Source organism: Bombina bombina, chromosome 5 (assembly GCF_027579735.1).
Source record: "Bombina bombina isolate aBomBom1 chromosome 5, aBomBom1.pri, whole genome shotgun sequence".
In the NCBI taxonomy this organism is placed as follows: domain Eukaryota; kingdom Metazoa; phylum Chordata; class Amphibia; order Anura; family Bombinatoridae; genus Bombina; species Bombina bombina.
The window spans coordinates 176,313,598-176,333,802 of record NC_069503.1 but is presented as its reverse complement, the minus strand read 5'-3'; the positions used below and the strand labels follow the sequence as shown (position 1 = coordinate 176,333,802).

General features: G+C 37.8%; 1 protein-coding gene across 3 annotated transcripts in view; it reads left to right on the top strand.

Annotated features, from left to right (window-relative positions):
* The window catches only part of XYLB (xylulokinase), a 384,016-nt gene that overhangs the window by 104,534 nt on the left and 259,277 nt on the right, over positions 1–20,205 (top strand). For all 3 annotated transcript variants that reach the window (XM_053713791.1, XM_053713790.1, XM_053713792.1), the window contains 2 exons: positions 10,853–10,968; positions 17,176–17,291. In XM_053713791.1, coding sequence (XP_053569766.1) covers positions 10,853–10,968; positions 17,176–17,291 — 232 coding nt within the window. The remainder of the gene's footprint in view (positions 1–10,852; positions 10,969–17,175; positions 17,292–20,205) is intronic.

Here is a 20,205-nt window from a genome sequence, read left to right as displayed (position 1 = left end):
AACAGGTTAGTAACATCTTCCGGTAAATTCTTGAAGCTCTCTGGTAGGTTTCTGATACTGAGGTTTGAACGCTGTGATCTATTTTCTAGATCTTCTACTTGGTCTTCAAGCTTTCTGATGTATATAGAGTGATCTAATAGAGTGGTTTGTAGTTGTGGAATTTCCCCAGATAAGTCATCCAACTTTTCCTCCTTATCAGATGTCCTATGTCCAATTTCATGAATATCTATTTTCAGCTCTGAAAGGGCTGACTTGAATTCTTCTTGAAATATGGCTTTTATTTGTGTGAGTAATTCTTTGTTAGGTATGTCTACAGAGCTAGTTTCTTTTAGTTCAGGTGTTTCTTGCTCAACAGTTTCCTTAGCTGGTGACATGTTTTTTTCTGTTGGCCGTTGCTTGGGTTGGGTCCTGGTTAGATAGTCTTTGACTGAGTGGCTTCTGCTTTTCATGTTGATGTTATTTTCCACAGTCCTCTTTTTTAATAAGAAAATGACGATTCACAGATGTGGAGCAGTTGAGAAGTTATGTCTCTAGGTGTCTTTTGTTGTGTTACGTGGAGAAGCGTATCTATACTGAAATGTAGAGGTCAGATGAAGATCAGATTTCTAGGTCATTGGTGTAGCTTGTCTCTATGTCATCATCTTGCTGTCTTTACATATCATAAAGGAACATTGCCTTTGTTTATAGGAACTTTAATATCTCCTTACTCCCTCTTGGGTTTGGTCGGAACATATGTAGTACACTTCTGCTATGTCTCAGATATTAGCCTCACACTTATCCCAACCCCCCACTTATGTGTGTTGTAGGTCAGGGTGTGGGGTACTCCCAAAAGTCTTTCAATCAACTCCACAATATCCGAGATGTTTCGCCTTCCACCAAGATTGCTTAGATCAGGACCCCTATATTACTACCTCCAGCTTGTTTAGACCCTAAACTTGTAGTTATCAGGTGTCGTGTTCCCCCTTCACCACATACCATTCCTCTGTGGATCTGTTCTTACTACGGGGGGTATTTTTTGATTTAACTGACCTTAGTGGGTCTGATAGCTATACTGGGCTCGGTAAACGTGGTCTTTTGCAATGAGTTAAGTTATATATAGATACTTTGGGCACTGTAGCGCCGGTCCACCACCCCAAGGCTCTTTTTATTGTGACCCAGAGGTATTCATTAGGGGAGAGTAGTTGGCTAGTACCAGATGTTGCCCTTAGTATGTCCTCTTCCCACACCCTCAGATTTCCACCCGGGCTGTTTCTGGCCCTCCAGGCCTTTATTGTGATGTGAAGTGTCTCTATATTGCGTTTGCTGTTTAAGACCCTTAATGCAGTACACCTCTGGAGGGACGGTATGGAGAATCAACCACCAAGGGGAGCCCCGCTACAGCCTACAACGGCTTTAGATGAAACTTGTGGCCGCAGTCGGTGTAGGTCATAACACCATGTGGGAATGTGTGGAGGTGTGTGACAGCGGCCTGCTCTATCAGGCCCTGAAGTGAATATAGGAGCAACAGGTTTGAAAAAAGGGATCTCTTACCCGCTATCAGCAGGTTCTCTAAGCAGTTGACGGGTTTCTTCCTCACCTGTCCCTATGGTTGTGATCAGGCTCCTTGTGTGTCTGGGAGGCCCGTAGCCAAGATGGTGGATTTTGGCGCCAGATGAAGGATGGCCCGGTTTTGTTGCTTTGGGCTCCTTTAATTCTGCCTCAATGTCCCCGGGGGAGATTGGGGGAGATGGATCCGCTGTATATTTTCAATTGTGAGTTGTCTGTTGTGCGGTACCGCGATTTTTGGTGTCCGGTGCAAGCATCTCTGTAGTTTTCAGTGTCTTTCCCGGCTGAGTTTTCCTCTGCTCCGTTATCACACTGACTCCACACTTTGAGCCTCTGGAGCAGAGCCCCGACCTTCCGGAGTGATGTTAACAGGTGGCTGTTGAGTGTGAGGTGAGCTTCCATGTAAATGTACCTTTCAATCCCAGTCTTTGGTACTCGTGAGTTCTGTATGTGGAGTGATGGTTTGCTAGCCTGTAGAAATGTCTTTTCTCTGGTTCCAGAATAGCTAGGATTATCAAGATATACATTTGATTGTCCAGGTTAGACTAAATATATATTTTTTTTTATTGATTTTAGGAATCTCAATAAGGGAGCTCTCTGTAAACACGTCCTTACTGCTTGGCAGATAGCTCCGCCCCCCCCCCCCCATAGTGCAGCACTTTTAAGAGACTTTCCAATTTACTTCTGTTATCAAAATTTGCACATTCTTTTTATATAGACCATTCAAAAACTTTAATCTTCTTCTGGTGAAGCCATTCCTTTGTTGATTTGGATGTATGCTTTGGGTAGTTGTCATGCTGAAAGATGAAGTTCCTCTTCATGTTCAGCTTTCTAGCAGAAGCCTGAAGGTTTTGTGCCAATATTGTCTGGTATTTGGAACTGTTCATTATTCCCTCTACCTTGACTAATGCTCCAGTTCCAGCTGAAGAAAAACAGCCCCAAAGCATGATGCTGCCACCACCATGCTTCACTGTGGGTATGGTGTTCTTTTGGTGATGTGCAGTATTGTTATTGCGCCAAACATATCTTTTGGAATTTTGGCCAAAAAGTTAAACCTTGGTTTATCAGACCATAACACCTTTTCCCACATGCTTTTGGGAGACGTCAGATGTGTTTTTGCAAAATTTAGCTGGGCTTGGATGTTTTTCTTCGTAAAAAAATGCTTTCATCTTGCCACTCTACCCCATAGCCCAGACATAGGAAGAATACAGGAGATTGTTGTCACATGTACCACACAGACAGTACTTGCCAGATATTCCTGCAGCTCCTTTAACGTTGCTGTAGGCCTCTTGGCAGCCTCCCAGACCAGTTTTCTTCTCATCTTTTCATAAATTTTGGAGGGATGTCCAGTTCTTGGTAATGTCACTGTTGTGCCATATTTTCTCCACTTGATGATGACTGTCTTCACTGTGTTCCATGGTATATCTAATGCCTTGGAAATTCTTTTGTACCCTTCTCCTGACTGATACCTTTTAACAATGAGATCCCTCTGATGCTTTGGAAGCTCTCTCTGGACCATGGCTTTTGCTGTAGGATGCGACTAAGAAAATGTCAGGAAAGACCTACTAGAACAGCTGAACTTTATTTGGGGTTAATCAGAGGCACTTTAAATGATGGCAGGTGTGTACTGACTCCTATTTAACATGATTTTGAATGTGATTGCTTAATTCTGAACACAGCTACATCCCCAGTTATAACACTGCACACTTATGCAACAACATTATTTTAGGTTTTTTGTTTACTTCCCTCCACCTAAAAGATTTCAGTTTGTTTTTCAATTGAGTTGTACAGTTTAAAGGTCACATTAAAGGTGGAAAAAGTTATGAAATGATTTATCTTTGTCTCATTTTTTTTACTGCACAGAAACCTGACATTTTAACAGGGGTGTGTAGACTTTTTATATCCACTGTATAAATCAGGTCTGTCATAAGAATGTGAAAATATAACATGGGTGTCAGAACAAAAAGCTGAAAGAGAATGACGTATATACAAATGTCTGTGCACAAAATGCCATAAAAGGGAAATTCTATCATGCACATAAAATAGTAGCTTTTAAAATTGATTTTTTTTGTCTGAATTTTTTTTTTTACTGAAGTACAGTCTGTTTTTAACAGCTGATCTCAACATTGTGTTGGGGTATACCCTATGAGGATTTGAAAGGAATTAGTGAGCAAAAAAAAGTTAATATCTGTCGCCATCTTGTGTTCCTATTGCAGAACAAAAAAAAATACATGCGCAGTTGTGTAATCTAAGCCAGGGTTTTGCAACCTATTTGTAGCAAGTACCCTTTACAGGAATTTTGTATTGTTGCTCCAGCTGTAACAAGTAAATATTATCAGGTTACAAAAAAAGAAGGCACAAGTGTGCATATCCCAGATGTGACAAATTGGTTTCTGATATAGTTTTCTGTTTTCAGAATTTATTTTAGAGTCCAGTTTTACTGATTGTGAATGTAGGAAAACTTTGGAAATATTAGAACAGCAAAAAATAAAGAATTCAACTTACAGAGAAAACACACACACACACAAAACATATAGGGATTTAATATTGTGTCGCTTATATTAGACAAAAACATAGAATGAAGGAAAGTAATTTTCATGTTCCCACATTTCTGCATCTAGGTTTATTATACACACAGCTTATCAGGCTTATTTTATTGTAGCATACCTGCCTATAGAACACTTTACCTAGAACATTTTACCATGGTGTAGTTTCCTTGTGATATATAAGGTATCTGTCTCTGTGAAACATTTTCATAGTGCTATACACTTTACCTGGTAATTTCCCTGTAACAAACAAATCAGATTTTCTCATCTCCAGTCCTCAAATTTATTATTATTATTATCAGGTATTTGTAGAGCGCCAACAGGTTCCGCAGCGCTGTGAACATAGGTGGTATATAAAAACAATTACAGGGATCAAATGGGGAGAGAGGGTCCTGCCGAGAGTTGCACTGTTGTAGTCAGCTCTTATGAAGGTGAACTACAAACAGCTGGGCTCATAGGCTTATATGCTATGAGGTTTTAGGGGATAGCAGTGGAGATAGGAAGGTTAGTGTAGGTTGTAAGCGTTCCTGAATAGTAGAGTAGGGAGGACTTGAAGCTTTTAAAACTAGGGGAGATTCTTGTGGAGCGAGGCAGAGAATTCCATAAGATGGGAGCCAATCTGGAGAAATCTTGAAGACGGGAATGTGAGGAGGTAACAAGAGAGGAGGAGAGTAGGAGATCATAAGCGGAGCAAAGGGGACGGAAGGGAGAGTATCTGAAGACAAGGTCTGAGATATAGGGGGGAGCAGTGCAATTGAGGGCTTTGCGTGTCAGAGTGAGAATTTTGTGTTTAATCCTGGAGGCAAGAGAAAGCCAGTGAAGGGATTGGCAGAGAGGTGCGGCAGATGAAGAGCGACGTGCAAGGAAGATGAGCCTGGCAGAGGCATTCATTATGGATTGTAAAGGAGCTAGGCGGCAGCTAGGGAGAACAGAGAGGATAGAGTTGCAGTAGTCGAGGCGGGAAAAGATGAGACAGTGGATTAAAATCTTTGTTGTGTCTTGTGTAAGGAAATGTGACCCCAAGACATCGGGCATGTGAGGTTGGGCTAATGATGGAGTTATCAACAGTTATAGAGACATGGGGGGTGGAGATTTTGGAAGAAGGGGGAAAATAAGGAGCTCAGTTTTGGAGAGATTTAGCTTGAGGTAGTGAGAGGACATCCAAGATAAGATATGAGAGAGACAGTTAGTGACACGGGTTAGCAAGGAAGGAGGTAGTTCTGGTGCAGAGAGGTAGATTTGGGTATCGTCGGCATATGAATGATAATGAAACCTGTTGGACTTTATTAAGGAACCTAGTGAGGACGTGTAGATTGAGAAAAGAAGGGGACCGAGGACAGAGCCTTGCGGTACCCCAACAGAAAGAGGTAATGGGGCAGAGGATGCCCCAGAGAAGGCTACGCTAAAGGTACGGTTAGACAGATGGGAAGAGAACCAAGCGAGAGCTGTGTCACAGATGCCGAAGGATTGGAGGGTATGGAACAAAAGAGGGTGGTCGACAGTATCAAAGGCTGCAGACAGATCAAGGAGGATAAGTAGAGAGAAGTGGCCTTTTGATTTTGCTGTAAGTAGGTCGTTGGTAACCTTAACAATTGCTGTCTCTGTTAAGTGAAGGGGCGAAATCCAGATTGCAGTGGGTCAAGGAGGGAGTTTAGTGTAAGGAAATGGGATAGACGTGCATATACTAGCTTTTCAAGAAGCTTTGAGGCAAGAGGTAGTAGGGAAATATGGCGGTAGTTGGATGGGGAGGTTGGATTGAGAGAAGGTTTTTTGAGGATAGGTGTGATTAATGCACAGGACAGAAACTTCATCCTCTGTAACAGGGGGGAAAGAGCTAAATTTATGGATATGTGGGTTTTGGAAGATTGTGAGCTTTTGAGGGGGAGGGAGTATGTTGAGAGCTGATTTCATTTGTGATGGAGTCGATTTTGTTGTTGAAGTAGCTGGCAAAATCTTGGGCTGAGAGAAAAGTTGTGGTGGGAGATGGGGGTGGGCGGAGAAGAGTATTGAATGTGGAGAACAGATGTTTTGGTTTTAAGAAAGAGTAGAGATAAGAATGGAGAAGTAATGTTGCTTATATAGATTAAGGGCAGAATAGTAAAGTTCAAGATGAACTTATAGTGAAGAAAGTCAGCAGAACTCTGAGTTTTCCTCCAGTGTCGCTCAGTAGTATGGGAACATCTGCGTAGGTACCGTGTCAGAGGAGCATGCCAGGGCTGAGGATGAGTGTATGTTTTCCGAGTTATGGTAGATGGGGCCAGGTTATCAAGGACCGATGTAAGGGTGGAGGTATAGTGGCAGATGGATTCATCAGGACAGGAAAAGGAGGGGATGGAAGAGAGAAGAGGTTTGAGAGAGCTAGGGAGCTGTTGCTGATCAAATGAATCTAATCACTCAGATTCTAAGTTTTCCCAACCTGAGTACAGGTAAGTTAGTCACAGTGAACACTCAGCTGACCAGATAGGAAAATACAATATAGCCTGCTAGGAGTGCTTCAGGTTAGATTGCCGGACAGATAGCTCAGTGAAGGTTGCAGGTTTCATCCCCGGCAAGGTCCACTCAGCCTTTCATCCTTCCGAGGTCGATAAAATGAGCAGCACCTTGAGACCCTTAGGGTGCCACATGTGGAAACCAAATTGATGTTTATTTATATTCAGCAGCACTTTGCTCTAAGTACCACTGCAACATAGATGAACCCCTATTCGGTTTAATCTGTACTGATGCAGCAAGAACCAGTAATATTGGTTCCTTGGCGAATGATCACTGCAAAATCCTATTATAATGTTTGTTGTATAAACATTACAGCTTATCATCCTGGGATTCAAGAGGAAGTTTTTTTTAGCTGTGCCATATTATTGTAAAAATAAAAATATTGCCATAGATTTGATGTGCTTTTCAGGCATTGACAATATCCCTTCTATGTGGCGACATTAATAATTTATAAAGAGTATTAAATCAGTATATCTGGTGTACAATTCATTCATACCTCAATAGATGAGTAATACATCCTTATATAGCTTGGATCAGAGTGTTATATAAAGGGTTTTCAATTTTGCTTATAGTTATAAAACTGGGATAAGATGATAGCAGCTTTACTTTACATTTCTAGATGACTCAACATCTTAATGTAAATATTTGTAACTTCCAATAAACAATTATCACAACGTAATTTCTCTACTTGGTGCATTGTGTGAAATAAATCATTGACAATGTTCTTATTATGAAATATTTTCCATTTGCTACCTATACAGACCATGACAGAAACTAATTTAGATGTATTTACCAGATTGTTCTCCTATCTACAATTACAACATTTAATGCATACAAATATGGGTGCCAATCCCAAAGCGGATCTAGGTACTTAGGAAGGATTGTATAGACTGACCAAGAGCCCCTGGATGTACTCCAGTTCGTGACCCACCTACAGTGTAATGATAATGTACTGGTAATGAGAAATTTTACTAATGCAGGTAGCAGGAGGTGCAGAGAATCATCAGCCAGGCCAAGGCCATACACAAGAGGTCAGTCCAGATAAACAACAGGACAAGGCGTTAGCAGGTACCGTTCAGATATGGGGTCAAATACCAGTAAATCTGTCTAATTATCTAGGCAAAACAGTTCAGGCAGGGTTCGGCAGCAGGAGGAAGTCAGGCAGAGTCAGAAACCAAAGACAGGTTAGGTACACAAGCAAAGTCAGCAGCGGTACGTAAACAAGCGGAAGGTAAGAAGTACAAGCCAAAATTGGAAACAAAATATCTAACAAACGAGCGCATTCAGAAGACTCAATAGTGAGATCAATACACTGGTGCTGGGAGAACCACTTTGCCTTATATAGCTGTTGTTTACCATGTAAACTCTATAAAATAACACAACGTGTTAATCTTTTGCAGGGATTAAACAGTTATATGCAACCAACAGTGCAATAATACAATACTCTAACACAGAATGTCTCTTTAAGTATGTAGAAATTTACCTGAGCTTAAAACTGTAAACACAGTGATTGGTTAGATCAGATCACAAACTTAATAACATTTAACCCTAATTGACCACAGCAAAGGGACCAGTAACATGGAGTCCACCAGGTTTTTAAAAGTAGTATACCTGAACTGCTTTTAATTTGCAAATACTTTTATATAGCAGGGTTCTTCAAACCACGGGTCAGGACCCATAGGGTCGCAACACTATGTTTACTTTGTCGTGGCTGGTGTGTTTTATATAAGAGTGTGTGTTGTATGAGGGTGTGTGTAAAGTGTGTGTTGTATGAGAGTGTGTGTGGTGTGTGTGTTGTATGAGAGAGTGTGTGTGTATGTGTGTTGCATGAGAGTGTGTGAGATGTGTTTGTTGTATGAGAGTGTGTGTGGCCTGTGTGTGTTGTTTAAGAGTGTGTGTGGTGTGTGAGTGTGTTGTAGTGAATGAGTGTGTGTGTGTGTTGTATGAGAGTGCATATGATGTATGAAAGTGTGTGATGTATGAAAGTGTGTGATGTATGAGAGTGTGTGTGTTGTACGAGAATGTGTGAGGTGTGTGTTGTATGAGAGTGTGTGTGGTGTTTATGAGAGTGTGTGTGTGTTGTGTGTTGTATGAGTGTGTGTGGTGTGTGTGTGTTGTATGAGAGTGTGTGTGTTGTGTATGTGTGTTGTATGAGAGTATGTTAGGTGTGTGTGTTGTATGAGAGTGTGTGTGTGTGGTGAATGAGTGTGTTTTGTATGAGTGTGTGATGTATGAGAGTGTGTGTGGTGTGTTTATGTTGTGTGATAGTGTGTGTTATTGCCTTTTACAACACTTTCAAGTTTGACTATAATCAGATACAGGTATACCTCACTTTACAGCGCTTCACTTTACAACGCTTCGCTAATACAGCGCTTTGTGGAGTTGAAGTTTAACCTCCAAGGATTTTGAAACAGTGCTGTAATCATTGTGAGATTGCGAGAAAAGTGACTGGCACCATTTTGTTATGCTTAGCTCACTCTGTTTACATCATTACAGTGCAATCTGTGTCTCAGTGCTATAGTCTGGCAAATTTTACTACAGTAATTGTCACTATTTTACAGGTACAGTATTTATTGAATACTAATTGAATACTGTGCTGTGCTAGTGTTAAACTAAACATAGCGCTATTGCACACCTAATATATGTTAGTTCAAACATGTTTTCAAGTTTTAAAAACACTGGCAAGTGAAAAGAAAGCTAAAACTGCCTTGTTTCACTTTAAGGCGGTTTTCACTTTATAGCGGGGCTCCGGTCCCTAACCCGCTGTATGAGCGGGGTATACCTGTAAATAGTATGCACATTTTAGTCACTTTGCCTTAAATTGCAGCTTACTTGTTTGTTACTTCAGAAATTTTCAGACCAAGCATAAAAATAGGGTTGCGAAGGTATGTGATATCATTGCACTGGGTCTTGGGAAAAAAGTTTGAAGAACCCTGATATAAAAGTAAATTTATTTTGCGATGCAGAGATTAATTGCAGTGTTAAATTATTTTAAAAATATTTATTTAGCAGTTCTTAATAGTTGATAATTGCTAGGAATCTAATGTCGCTTTAATTATATAAAATACTCCTTAATTATGACTGTTAAAAGTACCTGTTTTACTAATAATAAAGAGTGTTAAGTATTTCACTTTGTTTGAGGTGGAACGAATCCTTTAGAATTGTATCGCTGCTATGGATATTCACGCTTTAGTTTGTTTCAAGCTGGAATAAAGTACTCAGTATCCATCTGTCAATTTAGATCAACTAATGGTTTTTCTTAAAAGGATAGTCAGGTCAAAATAAAACTTGCTGATTCAGATAGAGCATGTCATTTTAAGACACTTTTAAATTCACTTCTATTTCTAAATATCCTTTGTTCCCTTGGTATCCCTTGTTGAAAAATCAAACACACATATCCTACACTAGTGGGAGCTGGCTGCTGATTGGTGCAGCACACATTTGTCTCTTGTGATTGGCTAACTAGATATGTTCATCTAGCTGCCAGCAGTGCAATGCTGTTCCTTCAGCAAAGGATAACAAGAGAATGAAGCAAATTTGATAATAGAAGTAATTTGAATAGTTGTTTAAAATTGTATGTTCTATCCAAATCAGGAAAGAAAATGTTGGTGTTTCCTGTCCCTTTAATTGGCGTTATTGTCTCAGTGGGATTAAATTATGCTTAGTGCAACAAGCACTTTTGATGAGTATAGTTTTCTTTATTATTAACATAAGCTGATAAATGTTCTTCAACAGACATTCGATGACTAAATGGAAATAATTGTTTATAGCTTTTATTTGACAAGGTCAAAGACTAGTTTCAATTATCATGGGATTTTTAATCTCCTCTTTTCTTTTCTATAGATTTACAGCAATTATTTTCTTTCCTGAGAGAGTGCTGCAGATCTAGTCCTGAAAATATCATCTCTAGGGAAATAAGAAGCTTTTTCTATGTTCTAGTATAAATCCAATGCTTTATGTTGCTTATGAGCTGTCAAACTAGATGTTTAAACCTCACGGGAAGTTGTTTTTTGTATTTATACCTTCTTACGTATAAGAACAAATCAGTGCGTGGGATCACAGAGGTTATTTGTACTACTTTTTAATGAGAATCGTTATGATAGTTTTTCTATGCAGATGAGGCATTTAGGGAAATTTAATGGAAAGCTAAAAAGATACATATTACTGAAAGTGTCAAGACCCTTCTCTATATAAAGCATAATGTGCTTCAGCTTGTCCTGAAATTTCTACTTCCATTTTTTTATACATATTATTAATTTTCCATTCCTCAGGTCAGCCTTGGCACAAGTGATACCCTCTTCCTTTGGATTAAAGAGCCAACACCAGCTTTGGAAGGTCACATATTTTGCAACCCTGTCAAGACAAATGACTTCATGGCGCTTTTATGGTAAGGGAATAAAATACTGGCAATTTTGCCCCCCCCCTCATTCCAATCTATTAAAATTCTTGAGAGTAGCTTTTTATAGGCTTTTTTTTTTTTTTTACAATAACCTACTAATTACACATTTTCAAAAGATTTGGGGGAGCTGAAAATCCTTCCATGGGGATAATATGAATCTGTAGCATAAAATGCTTTCTGGCATTTTTTTCCAGCGTTTTTTACATCAAATTCAACACCATTGACCTATTGAAAACTATTTGTGCCTCTGTTACCAGGGCGTAACTTAGATGTTTACATAGATTTTTTTTTTTTTTTTTAATTTTAATTTTCTTTTTGTGCATGTTCTGTTCACAAAAGAAATACAATTGTGTTTTGGTTTAATAGCACTTTACAATGATAGTTTTAGTTATAGGAAAAATACTTTAAATCATACAAAATGAAGACCTGTAATTGTACATTATAATTTGTTGGTTACAGAAAAAAAAAATGCATTCAAACACTCTAGACGATCATCTCCAGTACTAAACTTATTAGCCGCCATGTTTTACTTTGGCGCGTCTTTTACTTTTGAGGTCTTTAAAATATTTTTTGGAACATTTCCAATTTTATAATAAAATGTGTAAAATGAAATGAGGTACCCGTAACTTAAGCTTTATTAACAACATACATGACAACATACAAGACATAATGGTATTTTAGGGACATTAAAATAATATAAAATGATAAATCATAAATATAAAAATAACTCTTTGCAATATGATTTTATTATTAATTTTGTCCCCTATTCCTGTAATTCCATTCTGAAATTGTGAGCTTTTCAGTTCCTGTTAGAAATGGAAGTGCAGAACACTGTTATATTCCACACAGCCATTGGCTGCACACTCTAGTGACCTATTTATAACTGTCCCTAATTGGCCACAGCAGAGAAGGTAACACAAGTTACAACATGGCAGCTCCTATTGTTTTATAGACACTAAAACTTTACACTTATTTTGTCAATATTTAAACAACTAATGAAACTTTAAAAAATACATCTACATGTTATTCTCAGACTAATCTTTTCTTTGAATGCATCATTCTATCTAGCATTTATTTAGTGTTTAATTTCCCTTTAAGGCAGCAAACCAAATACACAATCACACAATGTACTGCTTGAATAAAGACAAATGGCTACCATTATTGATATTTATTAAATAGCTCATTTCACACTAGCACACAGTTTAATATTAAAAACGATTTAAAACATTCAGGGAGTATTTTTATTGTATAATCGTGTATTCTGCTAGTGCTGAAGGTGCTAGAAATACAGTTCCTTAAAAGGAAATAAAACCCAAACGTTTTCTTTCATAATTCAGATAGAATATTAAATTTTAAACAACTTCCTAATTTACTTCTATTATCAAATTTTCTTTGTTTTCTTGTTATCCTTTTTTGAAAAGCAAAATGGTAAGTTCAGGAGTGTGCACATATCTGCAGTAGTACTGTATATGGCAGCAGTTTTGCTACAATGTTATACATTAGCAAGAGCACTAGATGGCAGCACTATTTCCTGTCATGTAGTGCTCCAGACGTGCACACTGCCTGTCTAGGTATCTCTTTAACAAAGAATAACATGAGAGAGAATCAAATTTGATAATAGAAGTAAATTGGATTTTTTTTTTTAATTGTATTCTCTATCTGAATCCTGAAAAAATTGGGGGTTGTATGTCCCTTTAAAAGAAAATGATTGCCAACATTATTTATATCAAGAAATTCCAAATGTTTATTGTCCTTGTTGTAAATGTTGTAAATTGCGCACAGAAATACTATGTGATGATAACGGAAAAATGTAAAGTGTTTATCAGGAATCCTTATACCCAAAGTCTTTATTCATATATTAAAAGTATATATATATATATATATATATATATATATATATATATATATATATATATATATATAATGCAGTCTCTAGTTGTGCGCTCACACAAACAATACAGGTGCCAGAATGCAGCATACAATCAAAGTAAAAGACGGCACTCACTAGATTTACGTGCAGAATCAAATCAATTATTATTATCAGGTATTTGTAGAGCGCCAACAGGTTCCGCAGCGCTATGAACATAAGTGGTATATAAAAACGATTACAGAGATCAAATGGGGAGAGAGGGTCCTGCCAAGAGTTGCTCAGTTGGGTCAAAGAGGGAGTTTAGTGTAAGGAAATGGGATAGACGTGCATATACTAGCTTTTCAAGAAGCCTTGAGGCAAGAGGTAGTAGGGAAATAGGGCGGTAGTTGGATGGGGAAGTTGGATCGAAAGAAGGTTTTTTGGGGATAGGTGTGACTAATGCATGCTTAAGAGATGTGGGAACTATACCAGTTCTGAGGGAGAGGTTGAAGATGTGTGTGAGTATAGGGGTAATGGTAGAAGAGAGGGAGGGGAGTAGGCACTCAATGAAAGGATCCAACACCTTTATTGTGTACAAAGCTGCTCAAAGCCCATAACATTTCGGCCCCTCACAGAGGCATTGGTCACATGTAAAAACAAAACATATATACAACATACCCCTAGTGTGGCTAAATATATACCCCTAATCCTTACCTAACATGTCACATAAGCCAGAGAATGCATTGTTCAAAATTCCACAGCTGTACCGCAACTCAACGCAAATGCATGTGACCAAGGCCTCTGTGAGGGGCTGAAACGTTATGGGCTTTGAGCAGTTTTGTACACAATAAAGGTGCTGGATCCTTTCTCTGTTAGGGGTTTTAAAGTATAGCGCTTTAAAAACCCTAACAGAGGATAGCACTATTGTCATTAGGCCTCCGGATAAGGGCGGCGCCATTGTGGTCTTGGACTATACCCAGTATCATGCAGAGGCCTTACGTCAACTGGATGACGGTTCAACTTATTGTAAATTGACCTTCAATCCCACTAATACTTTTAAACAACAGGTTGACAAGTTCTTGGGTTTGGCATTTAATGCCAATATCATAGATGATGATACATATAGGTTTTTGACAGTGAACAATCCAATTTGCCCTATCCTATGTCTTTTACCCAAGATACATAAATCCCTATCCAACCCCCCCCTGGGTGTCCGATTGTGTCACCTAGGGAATCATTGTTTTAACCCCTAGCTGAATACATTGACTACTTTTTACAACCTGTGGTTCAATACACCTCCTCTTATCTCAGAGACTCTTCTGAACTCATCTCACAGCTTAGTGTTTTGGATGATACACAATTGACTGACATCCTGGTGACAATGGATGTCGTCAACTTTTATACAATCATCCCCCATGGACATGGTTTGGAGATGGTCAGAAGAATCCGGACACAAAATGTACACTACACGGGTCCACCAATAGAGCTTTTGATACACCTGATGAAGTTCTGTCTGGAAAAAAATTATTTTCGATTTGAGAATAATTTCTATTAGCAATCACTTGGCAATGCGATGGGGTCGAATATGCCCCATCGTATGCAAATATATACATGTCAATGTATGAACACAAGTATATTCTTCTTCCAGAACAGTACTCCATCAGGTTTTACCGTCGCTACATCGACAACATCTTTCTCATTTGGAGAGGTGGGGTGGATACCTAAACACAGTGGTTTAACCATCTAAATACTATTGAGTCCACTGTCTGTTTCAAATTGGACAGTGATCCTGATAAAATCCACTTTTTGGATGTTGAAATATATAAAAGGGACACTGATTTAGGGCTCAAACTACACACCACATTATATAGTAAGCCCACCGATAAGAACTCCTTACTGCATTTCTCTAGCTTCCATCCAAAATTTCAGAAAACATGGGTTAGCTCCTCTCAGCTCCTGCGTGTGGTTCGCAAAAACACTGAGGAGGCCTACAAGAAGAAACAACTAAATATAATATCCTAACGCTTTATTGATAGGGGTTACCCAGAGACCATCGTGAATGCACAGTGTGAGACGTCATATACTCTTACACAACAGACCATCACCTCTGAACCACCTAAACCAGTGGACACTAGTCTCAACTTCATCACAACATACACGCCAGCCTCGGGGGCCATTCAGAAGATTGTTAAACAGCATTGGCCAATATTATCCTCTGATACGAGTCTACCTTTTGTTGACACGTCACCACCAAGATTGGTTTATAAGAGATCATGAAATCTGCGAGATCTTCTGGGGAAGACAGACCTGGTCCAATGTTACCAAAAGAGCACCTAGCTACCAAAAGGAAAAAAGGGATGCCATAGGTGTGGTAACTGCACAACATGTAATAGCTTGATTTCATGGAATTGTTTTCACCATTCACATACTAATCATATATTCTCAATTCGCCATCGTTTGACATGTATGTCGGATCATGTAATATATATTATTATTTGTCCATGTTCTATGTATTATGTGGGTAAAACCACAACCACGTTCAGAGAAAGATTGGTGAATCATAAGTCTGCTATTTGATTAGCATTTGAGAAGGGTGGATCGAATCAACCTGTGGCACGGCATTTCCAACAAGCCGGACATGCAATTTTATCCATGAGAACAATATTGATTGATCATATCCCGAGGTCTAGACATGGTGGTGATCGAGCCAGAGCCTTATTAAGGATGGAGTTGAGATGGATCCATAAGTTTGACACAATTGCTCCCAGAGGAATAAATACAATGGTGGATTACGGCTGTTTTTATAAATTGGACTGTGGGCTTTCCTTCCTTATCTATATGCCTTTCTACCATGTCCTAGAGGCATGTTGTTTTTAAGATTTAATGTCTTTTTGCATTATTACCATATAGGACGACTTGACTTAGGATGCTGTAAAATCTGGTTTTAATCAGCATAATTAGTGTCTTTGGTTCCTTTAAGTTTCTCACATAAAAATTCTGAGGTGTGATTAACCCATTTTGCCAGCGACTTATTGTACATATTATTATTTGTTGTACATATTTATTGTGCGAAATTTCATCATATGGTCCGAACAATGCTAATATGCTTACCACACGATATCTACTATTACCCTATGGTGGTTCCCGGTTGTCATGCCGACGGCTATCAACCATGATGTCATCAGTTGGTGACCCAAGTACCCGGAACTGCGATAGAGTTTGCACAGTAGTTTTAGGCTAAGCTTGGTTACGTTGCTATGACACTGGGCGCACCTCATTGATGCATTTGCGTCGAGATGCAGTACAGCTGTGGAATTTTGAGCAATGCATTTGCGGGCTTATGTGACGTGTTAGGTAAGGATTAGGGGTATATATTTAGCCACATGAAGGTTATGTTGTATATATGTTTTGTTTTTACATGTGACCAAGGCCTCTGTGATATATATGAGCTGTGAACTGTTGCACATGCTTACTAGGAGCTGAAGCCTCAGCAAGTGAGAACATAAAAAGACTTAGCAGCTGTCCATTTATAAGCGTTTCTTGCACTAGCTCTTTTACAAAGAAAGACTTCAGGGGGATTCCAGGAACTAAACAAATTGTAAAGTATAATGAATAATTTAAGATTTGTAACAAATGCAGCTGTGATATAGTGTTTAAAATATGTGTACACTCTTGGGCCTACATAGATATGCTTTTTAACAAAGGATACCAAAATAACAAAGTAAATTTGATACTTGAAGTAAATTGGAGAGTGTTTTTTTTAATTACATGATCTGAATCTTGAACGTTAAATTCTGATTTTCATGTCCCTTTAAAAAAAAAAAAAAAAAAAAGTGATATCAATTTTTTATGCATTTTTTCTTCACCCTTTTTCAGGCAAAAATAGTTTTTATGATAGAAAATGTTTGCTTTCAATTTCAAGTTAAACCCTCATAAATGTATCCTGTGAAATGAGCTTTTCTCTCAACTCTGCTGGTTCTTTTTACTACCGTGGAGCTATTTATACAGGTGACCAAACTATATATATTATATCGGATTAATGACCACTTATAAATAAAGCTACAAATAACTGTAAAATGTCTGATCCTGAGATGATTACTTTCCTCATTTTAATACCGATGTCATTCTGTTGCCAGTTGGACCATACAGCAAGATCCTACCACTCTCATGTAGCTGTTGCTATTTCATAACCACTGAATGTGGATTTATTACTCCCCTGAGTCAAATGCAATTTTTGGAACCAGTTTGGTTTGAAGGCAAAGAGAGGTCAACATTTCATTACAACGAAAGTGAATTGTATGACAAAAGTATATTACATGGAGCTAATGGTCTTACTTGATTCTCAGTTTTAAAAATGGCTCCCTGATGAGAGAGAAAATCAGAGATAGCTGCTCGTTGGGCTCCTGGGAAGAATTTTCTAAAACACTCAGATCAACTTCTCCTGGCAACAATGGACGTATAGGTAGGTGCATAGTGTGTATATTCACACCAAACTATTTAAAGGAGATGTGTCAGCAAACTTACTTTATATGTTTTTTTTCACACAGTGAATATTGTTGAAGTAAGTCCATTTCTGGTTTCATAATACAGCAATATATATATGTATATATATATATATATATATATATATATATATATATATATATATATTTATATTTATATATCTACATACATACACTAGGTGCATGCAACACATAAAGATCCAGATTTGCACAGATCTTTGTGTGTTGCACTTTCAAACGAATAAACCCGGCTCAGAAAAAAGCTGAATGCTGCTACCCGTGCAATATTGTCTTTCATTTATCTAAATGAATGACAAATGCACTTGCCTGATATGTACAGTTATATATTTAAAGGGACAGTATACTCCAGAATTTTTATTGTTTTAAAAAATAGATCATTCCTTAATAACCCATTCACCAGTTTTGTATAACCAACACTGTTATATTATTATACTTTTTACTTCTGTGATTACCTTGTATCTAAGCCTCTGCAGACTGCCCCCATATTTCAGTTCTTTTAACAGACTTACATTTGAGACAATCAGTGCCCTTTCATAAGTAACTTCATGGGCGTGTGCACAATGTTATCTATAAGACAAACACAAACTAACGCCCTCTAGCTGTGAAAAACTATCAAATGCATTGAAATAAGACCTACCTAGGTTTAGTTTCAACAAAGAATACCAAGAGAACAAAACAAATTTGATGATAAAAGTGGATTGGAAAGTTGTTTAAAATTGCATGTCCTATATGAATGATGAAAGTTTAATTTTGACTAATTTTGACTTTTAGATTCTCCCTATAAATGGAAAAGCAAGTCAATATTGAAATGTGTGTGGCTGCAATATAAAGTAGCTATATGGGGACAGTGTGATACTTTACAATAATATAACACATTCTGTTATTTATAAATGTTACTTAAAGGGACAGTCTAGACCCAATACAACATTTTGATTGCTTATTGTTACATACCAGAGAAGCATCCTGCAACGGGTCCCACATCTATAAGCTTTGAAAAAGTACATGGAACATTTAAATATTCATTGTTTGTTAGGAGCTGAAAATGGCTACCAAGCTCAGCCCACCTATTTTGTGTATAACGTTAAGTTTCTCCAATCACAATCGACTTGTGAATACGTTTTTCTACTTGCACACACTAATTTGTGCATGTGCAATTTGAAATAGCTAACAGAAAAATATTATATGCGCACTGTCATACATGAAAACAGCTAACTGGACAAGAAGAAAGCTGTGGGCGGAGCTTGGCTGCTAATAAACAATGATTGTTTCAAAGTTTCATGTACTTCTTACAAGCTTACAGATGAGGAACCCGTTGCAAAATGCTTGTCTGGTATGTAACAATAAGTAATAAAGAATAAGTATTGGCTCTAGACTGTCCGTTTCAGCTATCCAAAGCAGATATTAATTACATCATTTAACATAAATTTATTTAATGATAATTTGTGCAGCAAACATTTGAAAAAAAAGGAATGTTAGCTAATTTTAGCTTAAACTTTAACCGGTTGGTCAGTAATATCAGCCAGGTGGTGTGCCCATTAAAGGGACAGTACACTGTAAAATTGTTTTTCCATTAATGTATTTTAAATGACTTGTTATACCAACTGCAGAGTATAAAATATTTGAGAAATTCCATTTTCATGCTTATTTGTGTATCTGAAGTGGCTGATTTTGTGCTTTGAAACCACAGCCTATTACAATGGGTTGAACTTAAAAGTGATATCAGATCTCATTATGTTCTAAGTTTGTGTAAACAGACTTGCTTCCTTATCTTTTATTTGGCTGGAACACCAAAGCTCAATACATAGACAGAACAATGGAAAATGATCATTTTATTACTTAACTATCCTGCATCCCACGGAGAGTGTAATCTCTTCTGCTGGCTGTGTATACTTAGGCTATTCAATAGCCTATACTCCAGTATTAATTTGTTCAGTGTAGGTGGCGATGCCACAGGCTAAATCAGCTATTTCAAATGCTGAACTAGGAGTAAAGGAGCTACTTGTAACCAATTGAATACACTCTAGCAGGTTAAAAGGATCATTGGGAATAATTTAAAGAGGATACATTTTTTGGGTGAACTGTCCCTTTAAGGGCTAGATTACTGGTGGCGTGCGAACAGTTGCATGCAAGCGATATTTGCTTTATGGCACCTGTTTGCGCATCGGAAGTAGCTTGTGTATTACAAGTTGAAAGTAAATGCATTGCTTGATTTCAATTGAAGCTAGCGTGCATCGGGTTAGCGCAAGCTCATAGCTCTGGTTAACTGTTACACTTGAATAAAAAGTTACACAAAACACATTAAAAACACATATAAAAGTACAATTACACTTCTTATAACACCGTCTAATAAAAATTATTACAAAATAAATATTGCACAAAAAAAGTTATAAGGGCTCAAAGATATGAGATCTCAGGTGTAAGAAAAAAAAGGCAGGCAACGGGCTTTAACATAGACATACATATACATGTCTTAATATGCATATGTATGTCTGTGTGTGTATATATATATATATATATATATATAATGTGAGTGTTTATATATGTGTACATATGTATTTATGTAATTATATGTGTACACATGTATTTACAGACATATATACACATATAAACACAAATACTGTGTACACATATATATACATATTCCAATGTTCTGTATATAGCAGAATATGTTCTTTGTTTTTCTAAATAGATATTCCTATGTATATCTGTATATATTTATATACAAAGAGAGAAGCGCTCTACCAGGAACGAACAACAGCTCAGTGGCTTGTTCTATGGCGATTTACCACCCGGAAGCAGCCTCTTTTAGACCAGTGTGCTTTTCACAGAAGAAAACTTTCCTGAAGTATATCA